We start from the raw sequence: 24,267 nt of genomic DNA on the forward strand, positions 1-24,267 counted from the left end.
CTGGAGGGATGCTGTGCTGGGGTTGGATAGGGCCAGTTGCTCTCCCCCTGCTCAGTCTAAGAGAATCGCCACTTGAAAAGGAGTCTCTTTGCTCAGTTATCAGGGGTCATTTTGCACCCCTAGAGCTGGCCCTGTTTGTTACTTAGGGTTGTTGGTCAGCAGCCGGGTTTCGATGTCTATTAAAATAAGTACAAGGGAGGGGGGTGTCATCTTAAAATATGACTGAGACACAGTGGGGTGAAGGTGTCTCTGCCATCAACCCTACAGTCAGTTTTGCCAACCAATCTACCCAGCACAGCTTTACTCTCCAAGTAGCCCCATTGGATCGAGTGGTTTGGCTTGCAGCGTTAACGTTACAGAGACAGTCCTCCCCAATTAAATGGCAAACTCTCAGGTGTCTCCTTGAATGGGAAACTGGATAAAATCAACATGTTCAAAAGTATTTTTCAACTTTCAGTTTACAACTTTCCTGTCCACTTGGGTGCCATCAGGACTTATGGGTTGGGGAGTTCTTTTTGTGTGCCTCTCAAACTTGTTATATTGTCTAAGACCCAATGTACATTCCTTTGAGATATAAATATCAATTTGATTAGCTAGCAGGTCTTGACAGCCACAGTATCTTATCCCCTGGGGCATTTCAGCAATGACGTGGTCGCAGAACTTCTGTAAAAGGCCTGGGAGGTCTTAGCGAAAACCTATATAAGACCGGGTTTCTGCTCTGGCAAATACCCTAAGAGAAGAGCTATCCTTAGATCTTACTGCTCATTTCTCCCCCCAGCTTTGGAAAAACAGTCATAAGGTGAGTTCAGTCTTCCAGATTTTTGCAGCCACCAGTATCCACTAAGCCTTAAATAGTCCACTGCTTGGGAAACTATCAAGATTGTCAAGCTACGGAATTCTGAGTTTTGCACAAACTGGAAAATGGACTCTGAGAGAAGAGCAAAAAAGGATCCACTCCTTGGCCATCCTGGTTGTGGGGAGGAAAAAAAAAAGCCCTCTGGATGGAAAAAACAGGATCTCTTTTGAGGAAGGAATTGTGCTCACTGGTTCTGAAGGGCAGTTCCCTTGCCTTGGACTGTAATCTTTCCTTTTGCTTCTGCTGCTGCTATTTAATTAAAGATACAAGGACAAGATATGGCCCCATCTGGTGGTCACACAACGGCCAAGACTGACTTGTCAGCTCAGGCAGTGACCACCACATCTACCCTAGGATCTCCCGGCCTTTGTGGCCCCTGCTTGAGAATGCCATTAGCTCATAATTTTCCAGCCTGTCTTTCATTTCCACTAACGATGTTTCCCTCCTCCCTATAGCTCTTGCAGGTATGGCTCTTTCAGGGATCCTGTCGGATGCAGAAATTGCGGCTGGCCTGAAAAGCTGTGAAGGTAAGTCCTATCTTTAAAAGACTTCTGTGTGCCTCTCCATCCTGCAAGGGAAAAATTTAATTAATTTATTTATTTATATTCTGCCTCCAAGTTCTTTGACGTTAGACTTCAAGTGGTTGTCTGAAATTCAGAGTTCCTCTTGGGTAAATACAGGGTTAGCCGGTCATCTTAAATTCAAAGTCATCTTCTATTTGAGTAAATGTGGCCTTTGTGGCTTTCTTCATCCTCCTCCACTCCCCAGTCCGACTCCTGATTTTACAGCGTAAGTGCATCAGAAACGGTCATATACATTTATTTTAAGTATAATGCATCTATTAAAGAGAGAGGGATTGAGCGGCAGATTCTTCCCGACAATAGAGTTGGAAACGTCTCTTCGTTGGTCTGAGCTTGCAGCCATCTTGCTGAAGCGAAGGAGGCCCAAGTCTGCTTGGGCATTGTTAAATTATTGGTAGAACAAATTGAAGAAAATCAGCACTTCCAACATTTTAAAAAGCGATCAAAATGACACAGCTAGAAAAACACCACCTAGCTATGAAGTACGAAATTTATAATTCTTAAAATTATCAGATGATGAGCTGGTTTGCCCAATGACTTTAATGTCCAGTCAATGAAAACCAGGGATCCTGATGGCTCTCAGGTTCCTGCTGAGTGTGTTGTGAAGAAATCAGAATTATAATTTTTTATGATCTTCATTTGGCACCACGCCAATCCAACATTTAACTGAGATAGTTAATCGTAGATTTGAAGTCAGGTTTTCGATGTGGGCGTTCAACCACAGAATAAGAACATAAGAACAGCCCTGCTGGATCAGGCCCAAGGAGGCCTATCTAGTCCAGCCTCCTTTTTCTCACAGTGGCCCACCAGATGCTGCTGGAAGCCTACAGGCAGGAGCCGAGAGCATCCCCTCTCTCCTGCTGTTACTCCCCCGCAACTGGTACTCAGAGGCATCCTGCCTTTGAGGCTGGAGGTGGCCTATAGCCCTGCGACTAGTAGCCGTTGATAGACCTCTCCTCCATGAAGTGATCCAAACCCCTCTTCAAGCCATCCAGGTTGTTGGCTGTCACCACATCTTGTGGCAGAGAATTCCACAAGTGGATTATGCGTTGTGTGAAAAAGTATTTCCATTTGTTGGTCCTAGATTTCTTGGCAATCAATTTCATGGGATTACCCCTGGTTCTAGTGTTAGGTGAGAGGGAGAAGAATTTCTCTCTATCCACTTTCTCCACACCTTGCATGATTTTATAGACCTCTATCATGTTTCCCTGCAGTCGTCTTTTTTCTAAACTAAAAAACCCCAGGTGTTGTAGCCTTGCCTCATAAGGAAGGTGCTCTAGACCCCTGATCATCTTGGTTGCCCTCTTCTGCACCTTCTCCAGCTCTACAATGTCCTTCTTTAGATGTGACCAGAATTGTCCGCAGTGCTCCAGGTGTGGCCGCACCATAGTTTTGTATAAGGGCATTATAATATTCACCATTTTATTTTCAATCCCCTTCCTAATGATCCCTAGCATGGAATTGGCCTTTTTCACAGCTGCCGCACATTCAGTCGACACTTTCAACGAGCTGTCCACCATGACCCCAAGATCCCTTTCATGGTCAGTCACTGACAGCTCAGATCCCATCAGCGTATACTTGAAGCCTGAGCTTGGGGGGAAATCCTGAGTTCACACGACATGCTCTGTGGGACTGGGAGGAAAGCTGGTCTTGTGGTAGCCAGCATAAACTGTCCCCTTTGCTAAGCAGGGTCCACTCTGCTTTGCATTTGAAGGGGAGATTCAAATCTGCACTCCAAGATGACCCCCTTAGGGGATGGGGCTGCTCTGGGAAGAGCATCGGCATGCTTGCCTACAGAAGGTTCCAAGTTCCCTCACAGGCATTTCCAACTAGGCTTGAGAGATTCCTGCCCTGTAACCTTGGAGAGGTCACTGCTAGTTTGGCCCAATAGTCTGCACTAGCTGGCCCAATAGTCTGACATGGTAGAAGGCAGCTTCCTATGTTCCTATTTCTCTATGTGCCCCCTGGGAGGTCTGGTTCTTCTTTACTGACATCACGCTCATCATGTGAACCAGCCCTATACGCCTCTTTCCACTTCCCCCCTGCAGTTAACATGTCACTTTTCTAAACTGCGATCTTTCCATTTAACAAAGAGACAAATTTAAGTGAGGCACACATGTATAATATTCTATCCAAAACTGGTGCTAAAGCTGTTAACATCTACCCTAAAGGTTTTCAGGGCAAACATAACCAGGAATGGGATTTCTTTGTTGTCATCATCCCAAAAACATATGTAACCCAGATGTAGAGATGGTTTTAAGAAAATGACCCAACACTTCTGTGGCAATGCCTGAAATCTCAACAAAGAATATGCTAATTTCAAAAGCTAACCTTGTTAAATCAGATGCATCGCTTTCATGTCTAAAAATCTGCTAGAGCTAACAGCTAAAGCAGGCACGGATAGCATTACTGAAATTGATCAAAGGATTTATCATTCTCCAGATTACGTTTAGATGGGCAGCCTGGTGAACCTGTTTTCTCTTTGCATTCTCTGACAAAAGAACTACCATGGATAAGATGCTGGCATAGCCCCATTGGCACAGGGGCGGCCCTTCCATGAGGCGAGATGAGGCAGCCTTCGGGCAGTAGAATATTGGCACACCAGAGGGGCGGCAAACTGGCCCCCAGCTCTTAAAATGGGGGAAAGGAGGAGGAGGGTGCACACAAGAATGTAGCATCTGCAACCTGGATGCCTTCAATGGCCACCACGTAGACAGTCTGTTGCCTGTGCGGGTTTCAGCACAGCAGATCATATCAAGGGTTGTTTTCCTGCATCTCTTGTGTTCTCTGGGGCAGCAAAGTTGTGCCTAGAATCATACCCTTGTAGGGCTGAAAGAGCCTGGCGGTTGGTTGGTTCAGGCTGCAAAGTAAGATGATCGGATCTCTGCATCCTGTGAGATTATTTTACACTGTCCAAATTAAAGTCTGGCCGAAGCAGTGGGGAGACATGAAGAAGATAGTCTTTGGGGAAGGTGCCCATACAACAAGTATAGTTATATAGAAGTCCAGAGCATGCCATGACCCCAAATAAAGTCAAATACATTTGCTTTTTAAAGCAGGGGTTCCCAGCATCATCTCTCCCACCTGCCATCGGATTTTGTTGGACTACAACTCCCATCATCTCCAACCATCACTGAGGATAATGGGAGTTGTAGTCCAACAACATCTGGGGAACCAAGGTTGGGAACCCCTGTTTTACAGGGTCACCAAAACCATCCTGGGTTCACCACTTAAATCTGACCTGAGAGGAATTCTTCCCTGCCTCCAAATACAGAAATCAGATTCAAGGGGCCAGTTCAGACCACAAACGTCATGATTGCACTCTGTGGAGAATGCAAGGAAGCTGCATACAGCTTGTCACGCATGACAACTGGGCACATGTGTGTTTCAGAATCTTTGCTCCATGCATGTCTGATGCCCCGCATGCTAGAAGCCATGCATGCAAGATCTGCAAGCTGGAGCATCTCCATCAGACTATTTTTCTTTGCTCTGAACTCTGTGACCTACATGCTTTAGAAACTAAGGCTAAGAGATTTACATATCAGGCGGTATAAAAATATGATAAATAAATAAATAAATGTGATAAGAAAGAAAGAAAGAAAGAAAGAAAGAAAGAAAGAAAGAAAGAAAGAAAGAAAGAAAGAAAGAAAGCTGCACAACTTTGGCACTACAACCAAAGCACTACAAGCCCTATCATCCCCAGACACAGTGTCCAATAGTCAGTTGGACTGACTACTGTTGGACTACAACTCCCATCGTCCCCAGACACAGTGGCCAATCATCAGGGATGATGGGAGTTGTAGTTCAACATCTGCAGGACGGTCCAAGTTGTGCAGCCTGGCTTTGGGCCCATAGCTTTCAGTGCCTTAAGATCTAGATCTGCCCTGAACTCCAACTTGCAAAATGGGGCCAACCTTCAACTGGTTTTTTCAAAGCCAAATATTTTTTTCCTCCCTCTTCTATCTCCTTCCATCTTTCTACTTCTAAGAAAGAAACCAATCAAGCTAGCAGATAAATTTATTGGGGCTGCTGTCACAATTACCTCTGGTTGGGACATGCCCCATTTGGGGTCCCCAAACTGTAGGGAAAGGCTGGCGAGAAAGGTCTGTCCCAGATCCCAGCAGGAACCCTTAGATTAACACCTGCTCTCCGATGCCCTTTACTAAACTGATCAACCTTCTCCCGCTGAGCTATGATAATGCTACAGTGATCCTCAAGCAGTGCATTGTCCATATGGAACATCAGAGAGATCTCAGCCGGGCATCAAGTTACATGCCGTTTGGAGCGATTAAGCCCTTGCAAAAACTAGCTCCGTATCTGTATAATCTGGCATGCTCAACACAGAGAAGAGCCCTGACATTAGCTCAGCCTGATGTGCTGCCCTCTGTGGTACTAATGGTAAAGTGTGCCGTCGAGTCGGTGTCGAATCCTCCTGGCGCCCACAGAGCCCTGTGGTTGTCTTTGGTAGAAGACAGATGGGGTTTGCCATTGCCTCCTCCCGTGCCGTCTGAGATGATGGCTTTCAGCATCTTCCTATATCATTGTTGCCCAATATAGGTACTAGTGGGGATTAGAGGGTAGGTATAGGAGAGCCCCTTGTTTGGACAGAAAGTGTTCGTATAGGAATGGGGATGCTGAGACAGTTGGGCATGTGCTTTTGTATTGTTCCTTCTATCGTGATTTGCGTTTTAGATATATTTCCCCTCTCATTTTCAGATACCCAAATAATTCAGATGAGTTTTATATAAACTTATTTCTTTCTGATAAATACACTGATGTATCCCATCTGGTAGCCAAACATTTCCTCCATCCTGTTTCAGTGACCAGCCCCATGGAGTGAATTTGAGGGCTGGTTCTCATGACCAGCCTCAGGGGGGCAAGGGCATCCAGCCAGGCTCCCAAGGAACAGTTGCGTGTCCCCAAAAACCGAGGAAGGAGGAGAGGGATGCTAGACCTGTCTGGGAAGGATGCCACTTCTCCTCCGCCCTCGAGACAGTGCAGGGCTGCCTAGCACTGTCCTACCCCAATCCGGGATAGCACACAATCCCTTCCCCCTGCATCTCAGGCACGGAGCTAGGGAAGAGTGGGCTGGGCTCTTTTTCAGCCCTCTTGCCAGCACCAGCCAAAGCCAGATGGCCCCCAGGAGCTCAGTGGCTCGTGTTCTTTGAACCCATCTATTTATTTATTATTTATTCCTTTAATATTTTTGTATACCTCCCACTACCCAAGTCTCTAGGTGGTTGACAGCAATACTACTCAGTGAGGGCTCTGCCCCCCAGGACACTGCTGCAATTGCGCCAGGACATCTAAAACTCCGCTCATGTTGAGCATGTCCTTTTGGGAGGCTTGCAAGTTCTCTTTCTTGGGCAAGAGAGTCTCGTTTTTCCAGCTACTAGAACAGTCTCAGTGAGGCGCGTTCCCTAACTTTTTGCCTCACTTTCCTTTTCTCCTTCTTTCCTTTGTTTTTCTTTCCCTGCTCCAAGCTAAGGATACCTTCAATTACAAGACCTTTTTTGCCAAAGTTGGTCTGAACAACAAATCTGATGAGCAGATGACAAAAGTCTTTGGAATTCTTGACCAGGACAAGAGTGGGTTCATTGAGGAAGATGAATTGAAGTGAGTAAATGAGACTGGAGGCGTTGGGGAGGAGGCCACACACCAAAACCAGTTGCCAGGTGAAAAATAAGCATGGTCCTCTTTTCTGCCCATGGGCTGGATGGATCATGTCCAAAGGTGCCCTTCTCCTCAAGGGAAGAGTCTTCCAACTTTGACTATCAATATTTATATACTGCTCTTCAACACGATTTTCTAAGCATTTTGCATAGAAAGATAAATAAATAAGTTAAATACAACCCCGTCCCCATAGGGTTCACAATCTAGAAAGAAACACAACAGAAACTAGCTACAGCTACTGCTGAAGGGGTGCTGCACTGGGGTTGGAGAGGGACAGTTGCTCTCCCACTGCTAAACATCAGAGAATCGCCACTTTAAAATGGGGCTCTCTGTTCAATGAGTAGGAACCCACTCATGCAAGAGATGCTTCCCACCCTTGCACTAGAGCACTGTGTGAGAAAAGGGAAACAAAACCCAAAGATGATGTGCTTCTTGTGTAGTGGCATGTGCAACCTCCACACCAGCAGGGGATGGAGCCATAGATCAGAAGTAGATCATCTGCTTTGCAGGCAGAAGGTTCAGGTTCAGTCTCCGGCATCTCCAGGTAGGGCTGGGAGAGCCTCCCACCTGAAACCCTGCAGAAAATACTGAGCTAGATGGACTAGTGGTCTGGCTCAGAATAGGGGAGCTTCCCATGCTCCTTGGATAATGGCTATAAAAGAGCAAAGAGAGCTGTTTCCAGAGGGGAGGCTAGCAGCGGCCGTGGTGGCGATGGCAGCAGCACGATTGACCAACTTCACTGTGCTAGTTCAGGTGTCAATGACCGGGGACAGCACTGAGCAGAGCAAGGCCAGAGCAAGGCCAGCTGGCATGGAGCAGCTCAGAATGTGGGGTTTCCAGTGTGCCAGTTAAAGGGGAAGGCGTGGGATGGGTGATGGTGGTAGGGAACCGCAGTTCGGAGCAATTAGGAAGGGAACGTCAGCAAGCACATGGCGTCCGTGCATGCACGGGCACCATTTGCACAAATGGCATCCGTGCGTGTACGTGCTGATGGTGCGCGGGGCTTCTTGGGATACACGCTGCCCCAGCTGGAAGCTGGAAGGGGAGGCAGACGGCAGCTAAGCACCTGCTCTGCTTCTCCTTAAAGTCCCCTTCCGAACTTCCTTTAAAGTGCCCAAATCGCAGCTTGAACTGTGGTTCGGGCACATCCCTAGATAGCGGCCTGAAGAAGACTTGGAATCACAGGGATGTTTCAGCTGGCAGGATTGGGAAGGGGGATGCAACTGGGGTGGCATTTTGAGGAGAACTGGCCTTGTGGAAGCTAGCATGAATTGTCCCCTTTGCTAAGCAGGGTCTGCCCTGGTTTGAATTTGAATGGGAGACTACATATCTTTGCACTGGAAAATATTCCCATTAAGGGATGGGGCCACTCTGGGAAGAGCGCCTGTGTGCTTGCATCCAGAAGGTCCAGGTTCAATTCCTGGCTTTTCCAGGTAGGGCTGGGGAAGAGTCCTGCCTGAAACCTTGGAGAAGCCACTGCCAGTCTGTGTGTAGAGACAAAAGTGAGCTTGAGGAACAAACGGTCTGACTTGGTATAAAGCACCTTCCTATGTTCCTAATACACTAGCCTCTTGGCCTATTCCTATTTGACAGGAAATTCCTGCAGAATTTCAGCACAAGCGCCAGAGATCTGACTGATAAGGAGACTGTGGAGTTCTTGAAAGCAGGCGACACTGATGGAGATGGCAAAATTGGAGTGGACGGTGAGGAAGCTTTGATATAATGTCTGGCAAAAGTACCTTTATTACTAAGAGAGGCAGCTGTGTTTTGGACTTCCTAGTTTAGAGAAAAGGTTGCAAAGAGGACACAACGAAAAGGGTCATGTATCGGTATGAATCGAGTGGGGAGGAGGGGAAGTGATCATGGGCTACCCACAATCCGGGGTGTGGGGCAAGGCAGTGTTTTGTACTTCACTTCAAGTGCCATCATACCTTGAGCCGCCCTGATGAGAACCATGCTGACCTTATTCACACCCAAACCTAAAACCAAGCTACATATACAATAAGAGTCCTGCTGGATCAGGCCCAAGGCCCTTCTAGTCCAGCATCCTCTTCCACACAGTGGCCCAGCACCAGATGCCTCTGGGGAGCCCAGAGAAAAGAGACGAGGGTGTGCCCTCTTTCCTGCTGTTCCTCCCCCACAACTGGTATTCAGAGGCATCTTGCTTCTGAGGCTGGAGGTGGACCTTAGCCATCAGACTAGTAGCCGTTGATAGACCTGTCCTCCATGAATTTGTCCAAGCCCTTTTTGAAGCCAGTTAAAGGTCATTTTCCAAGGCTCAAGATAATGAAATCTGAATGTTTTGCTTTTCTTCTTCCCCTCTAGAGTTCAAGGCCTTGGTTAAATCAAAGTGATCCAGAGGAAGACCAAGTTAATTGTACTGTAAAACACTCTTTCTTATTGCAAGTCAACTATATGTATTTATACATTTTATACAGTGAAATGGCATTGCCAGTTGCCAGTATATTGTTTCTTACCGTTAGAGAACTATGTTAACTCACACACTGCGCTCTTTGATCTTTATTATTGTCTGGTGTCGTAATTAAACAGCTCTGCATCAGGGACAAAGTATGAACCTAAGGAGAAGAACCTTGAACTGTCTGTTTCATTTTGCAGTAGGTGCTATTTGAAATAATCAGTAAATGTGGGAATTCAATGAGATCTCTGGATACCTTCCTTCAAGAGTTAACTGACACCAATCTTCTCTCCAGCCAAGGTGTATGTAATGAGAAAGGAAAAGGAAGAAAAAATCACATTGATTTTTGTTTAATGAGATTGTTTAAACTGGTCTTTGCCTTAATTAACCAGCTTCATAAAATGCCGTGCTATAGTCAAACTGGTGGAAAGGTTTCATTCATACATATAAAGTCACTTCATCATCCATGAATTTCTGGGCTCATTCTTTAGTCATGAAACTTCTATTCTTCCATTCTTTCTTTCTATTTTAACATGATGCATGAATATTTGATAATCACAACCATGCTGGCTTTGTCAAGCTTTTAACATTTTAGTTTTACCTATTAGCAATAGCAATAGCAATAGCAGCAATAGCACTTACATTTATATACCGCTCTATAGCCGGAGCTCTCTAAGCGGTTTACAATGATTTAGCATATTGCCCCCAACATTCTGGGTACTCATTTTACCGACCTCGGAAGGATGGAAGGCTGAGTCAACCTTGAGCCCCTGGTCAGGATTGAACTTGTAACCTTTTGGTTACAGGGCAGCAGTTTTACCACTGCGCCACCAGGGGCTCATATTAAAGCCAGTAATGGTTTTTCATCCCTGCCTTTCTGCCAAAAAAATATTACACAAAGCCAGTAAAGACGTACACAGTAACACCAACAACTTTATTTATATACTGCTTTTCAACTAAAAATATGTTGGTGACAGAATCCGGATTTTTGGCCATGGTTTCTGATTCTGTTATCTGCATATTTTGCATGTTTCAGACTCCTTCTACTATTTAAGGTTTTTGTAAAAATATGGCCTTATAGTAGATGTTCTCTTTCCATTGGGTATATAGACTTGAAAATTGGCTACAGTCATTGAAAAAGTGTTAACATTCCTGATTCCATTACCCCTGGAATTATTAACAACAACAACAACTTGATTTGCTAGCCACACCATAACAAATTGTTCTCTGGGCGGCTCAATACAGTCCTCTTTCAAACATGGGGTGGGGGCAGCCTGCCTTTCTGGTAAATTCCTGCCTCCACCACTTAAACACTAATTCCCAGCTTCTCTTGGTGCCCAAAGGAAGATGGTGGCCACATCAGCCCCATTAACAAATGCCTGTTATGACCCAGGCCTGGAGGAAGCAGAGCCAGCACTAGACCCTGTAGCAGGGCCCGACACTGGGCCACAGCATGAAAGAAGGAGACCTGGTCTTGTGGTGGTGAGCACGGATTGCCCCCTCTGCTCAGCAGGATCTACCTTGGTTTACATTTGGATGGGAGACCACATGTAAGCACTGTAAGATATTCCCCTCAGGGGATGTGGTCATACATTCAGTGGTAGAGCGTCTGCTTTGCATGCAGAATGTCCCTAGTTGAGTTCTTAGCATCCCCAGGTAAGGCTGTTGGAGACTCTGGCCTGAAACCTTGGAGAGCAACCCCTCCCACACCTTTGCACTCCCCGGTATCTACATGCCAGAGCTGGCAACAGGCTAAGGAGGATTGGATGGGTGGAGTAGGGTTGCCAGACTCCAGACCAGAAATTGGCCCCTTTAAGGCTTCCACTCTACTTAAGAGCTCCATCTGCTTCTGACGTTTGTTGGAGCAACTTATCCCTCGGAGCTCTCCATGGTGCTGCAATTTGCCTGGTCAAGCCTAACCTTGCAGGTTCTCCTCTGTGGAATGGCACAAGACCAGACCCAGCCAGCCAAGCCAGTTGCCAAGGAAGGCTACCTGTTAAGAGCCCATTGGGACTGACCTGCCAACCTGGTGAGCTATCCTTTAGCCACGCAAGAATGTGTTGATAGAATTCAGTTCTCAGATGAAACAAATATGCTTCCCAAGATATAAAATGTAAAATGCTTCTGTAAAATGCAATCACACCAAAGAATCTTCATGGGACTACATATATTAAATACCAAATGTTGAATCGTAACTGCACCAGTTATCACCAAATCCAGTACTCCGATTAAATAAATGTCTTTCCCAAGTGGGGTGCCAAATGGAATCAAATAAAAATCTTCATGAGAATAAATATTTCAAATGCCAGACACATTGACACCACAAGTCTTTCTCAGTAGCTTTCCATATACATCACCACTCTAATAACAACTACAATGGGGCTATTTACATGACGGCCCACGAGCAGTCAGGCAGGTGAGGAGGAAGGCAGGGTTCAACCCACCTTCCCCCAGATGACCGCTCCGAGCCACTGTGGAGCACAAGCTGCGCACCCACTTGACCAGCACTGCCACACTGTTTATCCATGCTGTTCCTGGAAGCACGGGTAAACATAGGTCGGGAGAATGGGTATACTCCAAGAATCCCACAGTAGACCATACGCCACAGTGCAATGGATTCCCCCAGGGGACAGATGTGGGATAGGGATTCCCTTTTGAAGAAAAATACTGATCGGAGGACTGTAGATGGAATGATTATTCCAATCACAAACAATTCCCATTCTCGATGCATAGAAGACATCATTAAGGAATATTGGTACTTATTAAAGATATTTCCAGGTGTATATCTCCCCATGTTTGCTTACAAACGGAGTAAAAACTTGAAAGATTTGTTAATATGTAATGAGAGAGCCTCCCATGAGCCAACCCGAGACCATTGGGTGGTTCGATTTAGTGGGTCGATTCACTTGTGGTAGATGCTCGGTGTATAACATTGAGTACAATGTCCACCATGTGATGCCTTCAGGTCTCAGCCTATATCGCGGGAATATATATTATGACAATTCTTCACATGTACAATTGAATGTCCATGTTTATTGTTCTATATAGGGGAAACGAGTAGCTGTTGCTGACACAGAGATGAGTGCCTAGAGTGCCTCGGCACGCAGTGCATTGTGGGATTCTCGGAGGCCGGGACAATGAGGCCTGCTCTTGCTAGCGCTGGTCACGTGGTCACCTGGCGGAAGGTAGAGCTGCACCCTACCTTAAAAACTTTATTAACTTGATCTCCATTGATCAACTTCAGCTTTTGGTTGGAGAGTATCTGCAGTCAGGGCTAGGAGCCTTCACTGCTTTCCGGTTTCAGCACCAGAGTCCTGAATCATAGCAAAAGGTCTCCCTATGTCCCTCCAGAGTCAGAGAGGCCGTGTTCAGTGGCTGAGTGCAAGCTCGCAGCTACAGAATGGGCTGACTTGGGGCCAGGAGAAGTACAGGGAGTTCCTTCTCAAATGCTGACATACTTTTGGCTGGGCAGAATTCCAGCTCACCTCCAACATGTCTTTAACTCCCATTGGTGTTGGGGAAGCTGCAAGCAGCCAATGGGCTTTATCCACGAACCAATTAAGACAATGAATTTGGAGCGGAACTTGTTTCATGTTTGGGCGGTGGTGGGTGGCACCAGGACTGAGATATAGGGAAGGGGGTACAGAAGACACCAAGTGCATTTGAGGAGGGGGATGCAAACTTTAAAAGAAAAAGAATGGTGCCTTTCACACAGATGCTCCCATCCCAAGCATAATCAGACATGAGCCCATGGAGAACCTCCCTTTAATGCTTTTTATAAATGTGATGATAATGAAGGAAAGCATTCTAAGGGCTGGCCCACATAATCAGTGTAAGGGCTGCCTGGAAATGAACTCCGAAGAGCTCCAGAATTGGTTTTGGGTTGTGTGGTTTTTATTAGAAACACTGGTGTGGACAATACTGAGCTAGATGGGCCCATGGTCTGACTCAGTAGTATATGCCAACTTCCTCTGTTCCCTAGCCCTAACCCCATGAAATGTACAAGAATTGTAAGTTTTGCCCCATTTGCCATCACTCTGCAGTGCCCCCTGAAAGCACAGGACCCTGTTCTGGTGCACATGGCACACACCCCTACTACTGCTGCTGCTGCTGCTACTACTACTATTACTACTACTTCTACTACTACTACTGATGTTTATATACCTCTCTTCAACCAAAGTTCTCAGAATGGTCTACATATAAAAATAAATAGTACATAGACATGGTCCCCTGTGCCCAAAGGGATCACAATCTAAAAAGAAACATGAAGGAGACACCAGCAAGAGCCACTGGAGGGATGCTGTGCTGGGGTTGGAAAGGGCCAGTTGCTCTCCCCCTGCTCAGTCTAAGAGAATCGCCACTTGAAAAGGTGTCTCTTTGCTCAGTTATCAGGGGTCATTTTGCACCCCTAGAGCTGGCCCTGTTTGTTGCTTAGGGTTGTTGGTTAGCAGCCTGGTTTCGATGTCTATTAAAATAAGTACACGGGAGGGGGGTGTCATCTTAAAATATGACTGAGACACAGTGGGGTGAAGGTGTCTCTGCCATCAGCCCTACAGTCAGTTTTGCCAACCAATCTACCCAGCACAGCTTTACTCTCCAAGTAGCCCCATTGGATCGAGTGGTTTGGCTTGCAGCATTAACGTTACAGAGACAATCCTCCCCAATTAAATGGCAAACTCTCAGGTGTCTCCTTGAATGGGAAACTGGATAAAATCAACATGTTCAAAAGTATTTTTCAACTTTCAGTTTACAACTTTCCTGTCCAATTGGGTGCCACCAGGGTTGGGGGGTTCTTTTTGTGTGCCTCTCAAACTTGTTATATTGTCTAAGACCCAATGTACATTCCTTTGAGATATAAATGTTAATTTGATTTGCTAACAGGTCTTGACAGCCACAGTATCTTATCCCCTGGGGCATTTCAGCAATGACGTGGCTGTAGAACTTGTGCAAAAGGCCTGGGAGGTCTTAGCAAAAACCTATATAAGACCGAGTTTCTGTCCTTAGATCTTACGGCTCATTTCTCCTCCCAGCTTTGGAAAAACAGTCATAAGGTGAGTTTAGACTTCCAGCCTACAGATTTTTGCAGCCATCAGTATCCATTAAGCCTTAAATAGTCCACTGCTTGGGGAACTATCAAGATTGTCAAGCTACAGAATTCTGAGTTTTGCACAAACTGGAAAATGGACTCTGAGAGAAGAGCAAAAAAGGATCCACTCCTTGGCCATTCTGGTGGAGGGGAGGGCGGGAAGAAAAGCCCTCTGGATGGAAAAAAAACAGGATCTTTTTTGAGGAAGGAATTGTGCTCACTGGTTCTGAAGGGAGGTTCCCTTGCCCTGAACTGTAATCTTTCCTTTTGCTTCTGCTGCTGCTATTTAATTAAAGATACCAGGACAAGATACGGCCCCATCTGGTGGTCACACAACGGCCAAGACTGACTTGGCCTACCCAGTTCAGTTCTATGCCAGACCAGCCTTGAATGCAACTGGGCTAGTTCGATCCGGCACCCTCTTGAATGCCCCCAGTTTGTCTCAGTCCCAGGTGGGGGGTCGCAAGCCTTAAAAAAAAATAGCCGCGGGGAGGTCAGTGGAGGTTACCCCGGCCCCTACAGGCCTTATTAATCACCGCCGTGACCGGTTATATAGTTCTTTTTGGCCGCCACCGTGCATGCACAAATGGCCTCTGTGAGACCATGACCAAGCCTCACAGAGGCCATTTGTGCATGCGTGGTGCTACGGAGGCCCAAAAGGGCCAAAAAGGACTATAAAACTGGCCACAGCGGTGATTATTAAGGCCTGCGGGGGGAGGGGGAACCACTGTGGACCCCTCCCCTTGCTTTCTTCAGCAACCTCCCAGAGAGGGTTTAAGGGGGATTTTTTTGGAAAAAATAAAGCCTCACAACACCCCCCCCGTAAGCACCTGCTCTTCTTCTCCTTAAAGTCCCCTTCCGAACTTCCTTTAAAGTGCCCAAATCGCATCTTGAACTGTGGTTCAGGCACATCACTAGACAGCAGCCTGAAGAAGACTTGGAATCACAGGGATGTTTCAGCTGGCAGGATTGGGAAGGGGGAGGCAACTGGTTTTGCATTTTGAGGAGAACTGGCCTTGTGGAAGCAAGCATGAATTGTCCCCTTTGCTAAGCAGGGTCTACCTTGGTTTGAAATTGAATGGGAGACTACATATCTGAGCACTGGAAAATATTCCCCTTAAGGGATGGGGCACTTCTGGGAAGCCACACCATAACAAATTGTTCTCTGGGCGGCTCAGAACAATCCTCTTTAAAACAGGGGGTGGGGGCAGCCTGCTTTTGTGGCAAATTCCTGCCTCCACCACCTAAACACCAATGCCCAGCTTCTCTTGGGGCCCAGAGGAAGATGGTGACCACATCAGAGCCATTAACAAATGCCTGTTATGACCGAGGCCTGGAGGAAGCAGAGCCATCACTAGACCATGTAGCAGGGCCTGACACAGGGCCGGAGCCTGAAAAAAGGAGAGCTCGTCTTGTGGTGGTGATCACGGATTGCCCCCTCTGCTCAGCAGGATCTACCTTGGTTTACATTTGGATGGGAGACCACATGTGAGCACCCTAAGATATTCCCCTCAGGGGATGTGGTCTTACATTCAGTGGTAGAGCATCTGCTTTGCATGCAGAATGTCCCTGGTTGAATTCTTAGCCACCCCAGGTAGGGCTGTTGGAGACTCTGGCCTGAAACCTTGGAGAACAACCCCTCCCACACCTTTGCACTCCCCAGTATCTACATGCCAGAGCTGGCAACAGGCTAAGGAGCATTGGATGGGTGGAGGAGGGTTGCCAGACTCCAGGCCAGAAATCCGCCCCCTTAAGGCTTCCACTCTGCAGACGTGGCGGCAAAGCCCAGGAGCAGCCATCTGAGCTCAGAGGTACCTAACAGCTCCATCTGCTTCTGACTGCTGTTAGAGCAACTTATCCCTCGGAGCTCTCCGTGGTGCTGCAATTTGCCTGGTCAAGCCTAGCCTCGCAGGCTGTCCTCTGTGCAATGGCACAGGACAAGACCCACCCAGCCAAGCCAGTTGCCAAGGAATGCTACCTGTTAAGAACCTATTGGGACTGACCTGCCAACTTGGTGAGCTACCCCATAGCCACCCAGCAATGTGTTAATTTGATAATTAATTTGATTAATTTGATTTCCCAAGAGGAGTGTAAAATGCTTCTGTAAAATGGAATTACACCAACGAATCATCATGGGACTACACATATAAAATGCCAAATGTTGAATCAATGCAGTTCATTGTGGGATTCTTGGAGGCCAGGACAACGAGGCCTGCTTTCTCCAGTCACGTGGTCACCTGTGGGAAGGTAGAGCTGAACCCTACATTAAAAACTTTATTAACTTGATCTCCATTGATCAACTTCAGCTTTCGGTTTGAGAATATCTGCAGTCAGGGCAACGAGCCTTCACTGCCTTCGGGTTTCAGCACCAGAGTCCTGGATCATAGCAAAAGGTCTCCCCATGTCCCTCCAGAATCAGAGAGGCCGTGTTCAGCAGCTGAGTGCAAGCTCGCAGCTACAGAATGGGCTGACTTTGGGCCAGGAGAAGTACAGGGAGTTCCTTCTCAAATGCTGACATACTTTTGGCTGGGCAGATCTCCAGCTCGCCTCCAACATGTCTTTAACTCCCATTGGTGTCGGGGAAGCTGCAAGCAGCCAATGGGCTTTATCCATGAACCAATTAAGACAATGAATTTGGAGCGGAACTTATTTCATACTTGGGCAGTGGTGGTGGCACCAGGACAGAGATATAGGGAAGGGGGCACAGAAGACGCCAAGTGCATTTGAGGAGGCAGATGGAAGCAAGTATCCAGGTCGTCTGAGCCAATTCTACAGTTCCTTGCTACTCTCTGACTCTAAGCCTGCCATCACATACAGCATCAGCAGGTACTGTGCGGCTGCAATCAGCGTTCATCAGCAGATAACAGGCAGTGAGTCTTATCAGCCTTAATCTGACTCTCGTTGACTCTGGGCAGGCCCTGCAATTGCTCACGCGCCTCCTTATAACTAATTAAAGATCCAAGGACAAGATACGGCCCCATCTGGTGGTCACAGAATGGCCAAGATCCACTTGTCAGCTCAGGCAGTGACCACCACACATACCCTAGGATCTCCCGGGCTTTGTGGCCCCTGCTTGAGAATGCCATTCGCTCATCACTTGCCTGTCCGTCTTTCATCTCCACTAATGATGTCTCCCTCCTCCCTATACCTCTTGCAGGTATGGCTATTGCAGGGACCCTGTCCGAGGCAGATATCGCGGCTGGCCTGAAAAGCTGTGAAGGTAAGTCCTGTCTTTAAGAGACTTCTGTGTACCTCCCCATCCTGCAAGGGGAATGTTTGTTTGTGTGTGTGTTTATATTCCGCCTCCAAGTTCTTTGAAGTTAGAAATCAAGTGGTTGTCTTAAATTCAGAGTCCGGTTCCTCTTGGGCAAATACAGGGTTAGCCTGTAATCTTAAAATTCAAAGTCGTCTTCTATTTGAGTAGATGTGGCCTTTGTGGCTTTCTTCATCCTCCTTCATTCTATAGTCCTATTCCTGATTGTACAGCGTTAGTGCATCGGAAATGGTCATATACATTTATTTTAAGTATAATGCATATATTAAAGAGAGAGGGATTGAGCGGCAGATTCTTCCCTACAATAGAGTTCGAAATGTCTCTTCGTTGGTCTGAGCTTGCAGCCACCTTGCTGAAGCGAAGGAGGCCTAAGTCTGCTTGGGGGTTGTTAAAACAAAATGAAGAAAATCTGCACTTCCAACATTTTAAAAGTGATCAAAACAACACAGCTAGAAAAACTCCACCTAGCTATAAAGCACCACAATTATAATTCTTAAAATTATCAGCTGGTTTGCCCAATGACTTTAATGTCCCGTCAATGAAAACCAGGGATCCTGACAGCGCTCAGGTTCCTGCCAAGAGCGTCATGAAAAAATCAGGATTTTTTTTTTAAAAAGATCTTCATTTGGCACCGCAACAACCCAACATTTAGCTGAGATAATTAATCCTATATTTGGAGTCAGGTTTTCAATGTGGACATTCAACCACGGCATGAATCTGAGTTTGGTGGGAAATCCTGAGTTCACACCACATGCTCTGTGGGACCGGGAAGAAAGCTGTTCTTGTGGTAGCCAGCATAAACTGTCCCCTTTGCTAAGCACAGTCCACTCTGGTTTGCATTTGAAGGGGAGATCACTCCCACTTTGGGAGATTACTCCCACTTTGCTAAGCAGGGTCCACTCTGCTTTGCATTTGAAGGGGTGATTCAAATCTGCACTGCAAGATGACCCCCTTAGGGGATGGGGCTGCTCTGGGAAGAGCATCTGCATGCTTGCCTGCAGAAGGTTCCAAGTTCCCTCACAGGCATTTCCAACTAGGCTTGAGAGATTCCTGCCTGTAACCTTGGAGAGGTCACTGCTAGTTTGGCCCAATAGTCTGCGCTAGCTGGCCCAGTAGAAGGCAGCTTCCTATGTTCCTATTTGTGTATGTGCCCCCTGGGAGGTTCAAGGTGGAGGCTAGGGTGTGGATGGCTATCCTCTGCCACTGGCTCAGACTATCCTTTTGCAAGCCCAGTTGGTCTTGCCCCCCTAACCCTACGTGATGATTATCAATCTAGTTGGACAATTGATAATTGAGACACAAATAGCCACCTTGGGTCTTTCCCCCTTGCCCCTGTTTAGTATGGGTTATGACCAGGCAAAAGCCACCATCAAGCAGCGCATGGTAGACATTGAGCGCCAAACCAATCTCAGCAGGGTCCCAAAGTTTCAGATCAGTGATGGGCTTAGATACTCTGCCTTTCCAGCGGCATACCTCGCTCAACAGGAGGGTCCAAAGCACTGGAGGGCCATCCCTCTGGCTCGCTGCTATGCCCTCCCTTCAGCAGTGCTATAGAGACATTCATGCCTCCCTCATCCTTCCATTGCTAAGCAAGTGTCCGGGACGTCCGAGCCAATTCTACAGATCCTGGCTGCTTTTGGACTCTATGCCTGCCATCACATATAGCGCTGCAAGGTTCTGTGTGGCAGGGACCAGCATTCGTCAGCAGATCGTAGGCTGTGAGTCTGATCCATGCCAGGGCAACCCAGCTCCTGGCTCCCACACGATCATGCTCCCCTCCTCCTCCTTTGATGTTTGCACACTGGGAGCACGAGCAGCTCTCCTACCCTGGCTGGGCCCTCCTCCCACCCTGTTTCGGGCCACATGAACAGCCCCATGGAGTGAATTTGAGGGCTGGTTCTCATGACCAGCCTCAGGGTGGCAAGGGCATCCAGCCAGGCTCCCAAGGAACAGTTGCGTGTCTCCAAAAACCGAGGAAGGAGGAGAGCGATGCTTGACCTGTCTGGGAAGGATGCCAAGGGTTGCGCTTCTCCTCCGCCCTTGAGACAGTGCAGGGCTGCCTAGCACAGTCCTACCCCAATTCGGGATAGCACACAACCCCTTCCCCATGCTCCTCCCTCAATCTCTAACCACATACCACTATCTGGGGTAATGTGTGCATGGGGCATGCAGCCTGGCTGGGTGTTCTTTCGATCCTGATTTTGGTCATGAGAACCAGCCCCAAGTTACAACTTGTAGTATACTCAGGCACGGAGCTAGGGAAGAGTGGGCTGGGCTCGTGTTCAGCCCTCTTGCCAGCACCAGCCAAAGCCAGATGCCCCCCAGGAGCTCAGTGGCTCATGTTCTTTGAACCCGTCTATTTATTTATTATTTATTCCTTTAATATTTTTGTATACCTCCCACTACCCAAGACTCTCTAGGCGGTTGACAGCAATACTACTCAGTGAGGGCTCTGCCCCCGAGGACACTGCTGCAATTGCGCCAGGACATCTAAAACTCCACTCATGTTGAGCATGTCCTTTTGGGAGGCCTTCAAGTTCTCTTTCTTGGGAAAGAGAGTCTCATTTTTCCAACTACTAGAACAGTCTCAGTGAAGCGCGTTCCCTAACTTTTTGTCTTACTTTCCTTTTCTCCTTCTTTCCTTTGTTTTTCTTTCCCTGCTTCAAGTTAAGGATACCTTCAACTGCAAGACCTTTTTTGACAAGGACAAGGATGGGTTCATTGGTCGAAATGAATTGAAGTGAGTAAAGGAGGCTGGAGGCGGTGGGGAGGAGGCCACACCCACAAACCGGTTGCCCGATGAAAAATAAGCATGGTCCTCTTTCCTGCCCTTGGGCTGGATGGATCATGTCCAAAGTTGCCCTTCTTGTCAAGGGAAGAGTCTTCCAACTATGACTATCAATATTTATATAGTGCTTTTCAACACCATTTTCTAAGCATCTTACATAGAAAGATACATAAATAAGTTAAATACAACCCTGTGCCCAAAGGGCTCACAATCTATAAAGAAACACAAGAGAAACTAGCAACAGCCAATGCTGAAGGGATGCTGCACTGGGGTTGGAGAGGTGCAGTTGCTCTCCCGTTGCTAAACATCAGAGAATCACCACTTTAAAACTGGACTCTCTGTTCAATGTGTAGGAACCCACTCATGCAAGGGATGCTTCCAACCTTGCACTAGAACACTGTTCAACCTCCACACAAGCAGGGGATGGAGCCATGGATCAGAAGGAGAGCCTCTGCTTTGCAGGCAGAAGGTCCAGGTTCAGTCTCCGGCATCTCCAGGTAGCGCTGGGAGAGCCTCCCACCCAAAACCCTGCAGAAAACACTGAGCTAAATGAACCAGTAATCTGGCTTAGAGGTGTGCAGGGAACCTGCTGGCCCAGTTTGGTCTCAGGCCGGCCCAGCCTCGAAAGCAACTGGGCCAGTTCGGCCCGGCACCCCCTCCAACCCCTCCCCCCAGTTCTGCTCAGTCCTGGGGGTGGGTGGGTTTCAAGAGCCTTTTTTTAAAAAAAGGTGTCAGGGAGGTCAGCGGAGGTTCCCCCTCCCCCCACAGGCCTTATTAATCACCGCTGTGGCCGGTTCTATAGTCCTATAGTGCATGCAAAATGGCCTCTGTGAGACCCTGACCAGGCCTCACAGAGGCCATTTGTGCATGCGCTGTGCTACTGAGGACCGAAAGGGCCAAAAAGGACTATAAAACCAGCCACAGCAGTGATTATTAAGGCCTGCCGGGGGAGGGGGAACCACCACGGACCCCTCACCCTGCCGCCTTCCGCAACTCCCTGGAGGTGGTGTAAGTTGAATTTAAAAATAATAATTAAGCCTCGCAAACACCCCCGGGAAACACCTGCTCTGCTTCTCCTTAAAGTCCCCTTCCGAACTTCCTTTAAAGTGCCCAAATCGCAGCTTGAACTGTGGTTCGGGCACATCACTAGATAGCAGCCTGAAGAAGACTTGGAATCACAGGGATGTTTCAGCTGGCAGGATTGGGAAGGGGGAGGCAACTGGGGTGGCATTTTGAGGAGAACTGGCCTTGTGGAAGCAAGCATGAATTGTCCCCTTTGCTAAGCAGGGTCTACCCTGGATTGAATTTGAAAGGGAGACTACATGTCTGAGCACTGGGAAATATTCCCATTAAGGGAATCGGGCCGCTCTGGGAAGAGCACCTGTGTGCTTAAATCCAGAAGGTCCCAGGTTCAATTCCTGGCTTCTCCAGGTAGGGCTGGGGAAGACTCCTGCCTGAAACCTTGGAGAAGCCACTGCCAATTTTGTGTAGAGACAATACTGAGCTAGAGGAACCAACGGCCTGACTTGGTTTAAAGCACCTTCCTATGTTCCTAATAGACTAGCCTCTTGGCCTGCCTTCTGATCGTTTCTATTCCTATTAACAGGACATTCCTGAAGGCTCTCAACTCAGGTGCCAGAGATCTGACTGATGAGGAGACTGAGGCCTTCTTGAAAAAAGGCGACACTAATGGAGATGGCAAAATTGATTTCGATGGTAAGGAAGCTTTGATATAATGTCTGGCAAAAGTCCCTTCATTACTAAGAGAGGCAGCTGTGTTTTGGACTTCCTAGTTTAGAGAAAGGGTTGAAAAGAGGACACAACTGAGGCTGCTAACAGGATGCCTGGTGTGGAGAAAGTGGATAGAAATTATTAGGCTCATACACATGACCCTAAAAAAGTGGGTAGGAGGCAGTATAGTCAGGGATTCATGGTCGTGAGAACCCACAGGGATTCCCCAAGCCTAGATCCTAAAAACTAAGGCAACTCAGATCCTCTACCTAGTCCTTAACTGATGTAGGATAGGAATCTGAGCTCCCCTTCCTCACAGATTTGATCAGGGGCGTAGCAAGGTTGGTGTGGGCCCAGAGACATGATTTTAAAATGCACCCCCCCACCCGCCGCTCACTGAAGCTCAGCTCATGAAGTAAAGAAATCTCAAATGAGGCTGAATAGTGGTAACAAGGAGCATAGAAAAAAATTACACACACACACACCCCTATGTGCCACAATAGAACATCATCTGAAATTATTTTTTAAAGGTTTTGTAAATTGTCGACGATGCAAGTCATTTAATGGTACTGTTCTGGTAGCTCCAGGTCTTAACACTCACACCAATCCCGGAGGATGAATGCAACTGAAGGAAGCCCGGTCGGGTGCTTGGCTGGGGGAGTCTGTCATGTGACTTTCCTCTGGGGAAAGTCAGGCACTGGGCCCCTGGACAAATGTCTCCCTATGCCGTAGTATAGTTACGCCCCTGGATTTGATTGTGTGTGAGCATTTCTCGGGGTTTCTGGCAGCCGGTGGTCATGTTTGTAATAGAGTGCTGAGTCCACAGAGGCTGCCATCTCTTAATGTGCCACTCTGCACTTCACACTCTATGATCCTTTGCTCACAATGGCTTGAATAGTGCTGGGCACGCCTCCTGCTCCCAGAAGGCATATCTGGGGAGAGGGCTCATTCTTTAGTCTTGTAACTTCTATTCTTCCGTTCTTTCTTTCTTTTTAAAATGATATATAAATATTTGATAATCAAAAGTATGCTGGCTTTGTCAAGCTTTTAACATTTTAGTTTTACCTATTGAGGTCAGTAATGGTTTTTCTTCCCTGCCTTTCTGCCCAAAAATATTACACAAAGCCACTTACAAAGCCAATAAAGAAGTACACAGTAACACCAACAATGTTATTTATATACTGCTTATCTAGTAAAAATAGGTTGGTAACGGAATCAGGATTTTTGGCCATGTTTTCTGATTCTGTCATCCGCATATTTTGCATGTTTCAGACACTATATACTATTTAAGGGTTTTGTAAAAATATGGCCTTATAGTAGATGTTCTCTTTCCAGTGGGTATATAAACTTGAAAATTGGCTACAGTCATTTAAAAAGCAGTAACACGCCTGATTCCAGTACCCCTGGAATTATGAACAACAAGAACAACAACTTGATTTGCTAGCCACACCATAACAAATTGTTCTCTGGGTGGCTCAAAACAGTCCTCTTTCAAACAGGGGATGGGGGCAGCCTGCTTTTGTGGCAAATTCCTGCCTCCACCACCTAAACACCAATGCCCAGCTTCTCTTGGGGCCCAGAGGAAGATGGCGGCCACATCAGAGCCATTAACAAATGCCTGTTATGACCAGGCCTGGAGGAAGCAGAGCCATCACTAGACCCTGTAGCAGGGCCCAACACTGGGCCAGAGCCTGAAAGGAGAGCTCATCTTGCGGTGGTGAGCATGGATTGTCCCCTTTGCTCAGCAGCATCTACCTTGGTTTACATTTGGATGGGAGACCACATGTGAGCACCCTAAGATATTCCCCTCAGGGGATTTGGTCGTACGTTCCATGGTAAGTTCCATCTGATTTGCATGCAGA

General features: G+C 47.2%; 2 protein-coding genes across 2 annotated transcripts; both read left to right on the top strand.

Moving 5' to 3' along the window:
• The first annotated feature begins 657 nt into the window (after nt 1-657).
• LOC128336843 (parvalbumin beta-like) lies at nt 658-9,991 on the top strand. The gene is made up of 5 exons (XM_053277130.1): nt 658-799; nt 1,312-1,383; nt 6,921-7,053; nt 8,704-8,813; nt 9,436-9,991. The coding sequence occupies exons 2-5, from the start codon at nt 1,323-1,325 to the stop codon at nt 9,462-9,464; spliced, it is 333 nt and encodes a 110-aa protein (XP_053133105.1). The 5' UTR covers nt 658-799; nt 1,312-1,322; the 3' UTR covers nt 9,465-9,991.
• Nucleotides 9,992-11,916: 1,925 nt separating this feature from the next.
• Nucleotides 11,917-24,031, top strand: LOC128336609 (parvalbumin beta 3-like). Its single transcript, XM_053276519.1, has 7 exons — nt 11,917-11,942; nt 14,557-14,577; nt 16,383-16,423; nt 17,770-17,832; nt 20,554-20,626; nt 22,281-22,390; nt 23,905-24,031. The coding sequence occupies exons 1-7, from the start codon at nt 11,917-11,919 to the stop codon at nt 23,952-23,954; spliced, it is 384 nt and encodes a 127-aa protein (XP_053132494.1). The 3' UTR covers nt 23,955-24,031.
• The last annotated feature ends 236 nt before the right edge of the window (nt 24,032-24,267 follow it).

This window comes from Hemicordylus capensis, chromosome 13, assembly GCF_027244095.1.
Source record: "Hemicordylus capensis ecotype Gifberg chromosome 13, rHemCap1.1.pri, whole genome shotgun sequence".
NCBI classification, from domain to species: domain Eukaryota; kingdom Metazoa; phylum Chordata; class Lepidosauria; order Squamata; family Cordylidae; genus Hemicordylus; species Hemicordylus capensis.

Excerpts from the sequence above, each read along its gene's own strand:
- LOC128336843 (XM_053277130.1), top strand. The coding sequence starts at position 1,323 with ATGGCTCTTTCAGGGATCCTGTCGGATGCAGAAATTGCGGCTGGCCTG. Across the intron at positions 1,384-6,920 it reads TGGCCTGAAAAGCTGTGAAG|CTAAGGATACCTTCAATTAC; the intron begins GTAAGTCCTATC and ends CCCTGCTCCAAG. Across the intron at positions 7,054-8,703 it reads ATTGAGGAAGATGAATTGAA|GAAATTCCTGCAGAATTTCA; the intron begins GTGAGTAAATGA and ends CCTATTTGACAG.
- LOC128336609 (XM_053276519.1), top strand. The coding sequence starts at position 11,917 with ATGACGGCCCACGAGCAGTCAGGCAG. Across the intron at positions 16,424-17,769 it reads GCAGCCATCTGAGCTCAGAG|GTATGGCTATTGCAGGGACC; the intron begins GTACCTAACAGC and ends TACCTCTTGCAG. Across the intron at positions 20,627-22,280 it reads ATTGGTCGAAATGAATTGAA|GACATTCCTGAAGGCTCTCA; the intron begins GTGAGTAAAGGA and ends TCCTATTAACAG.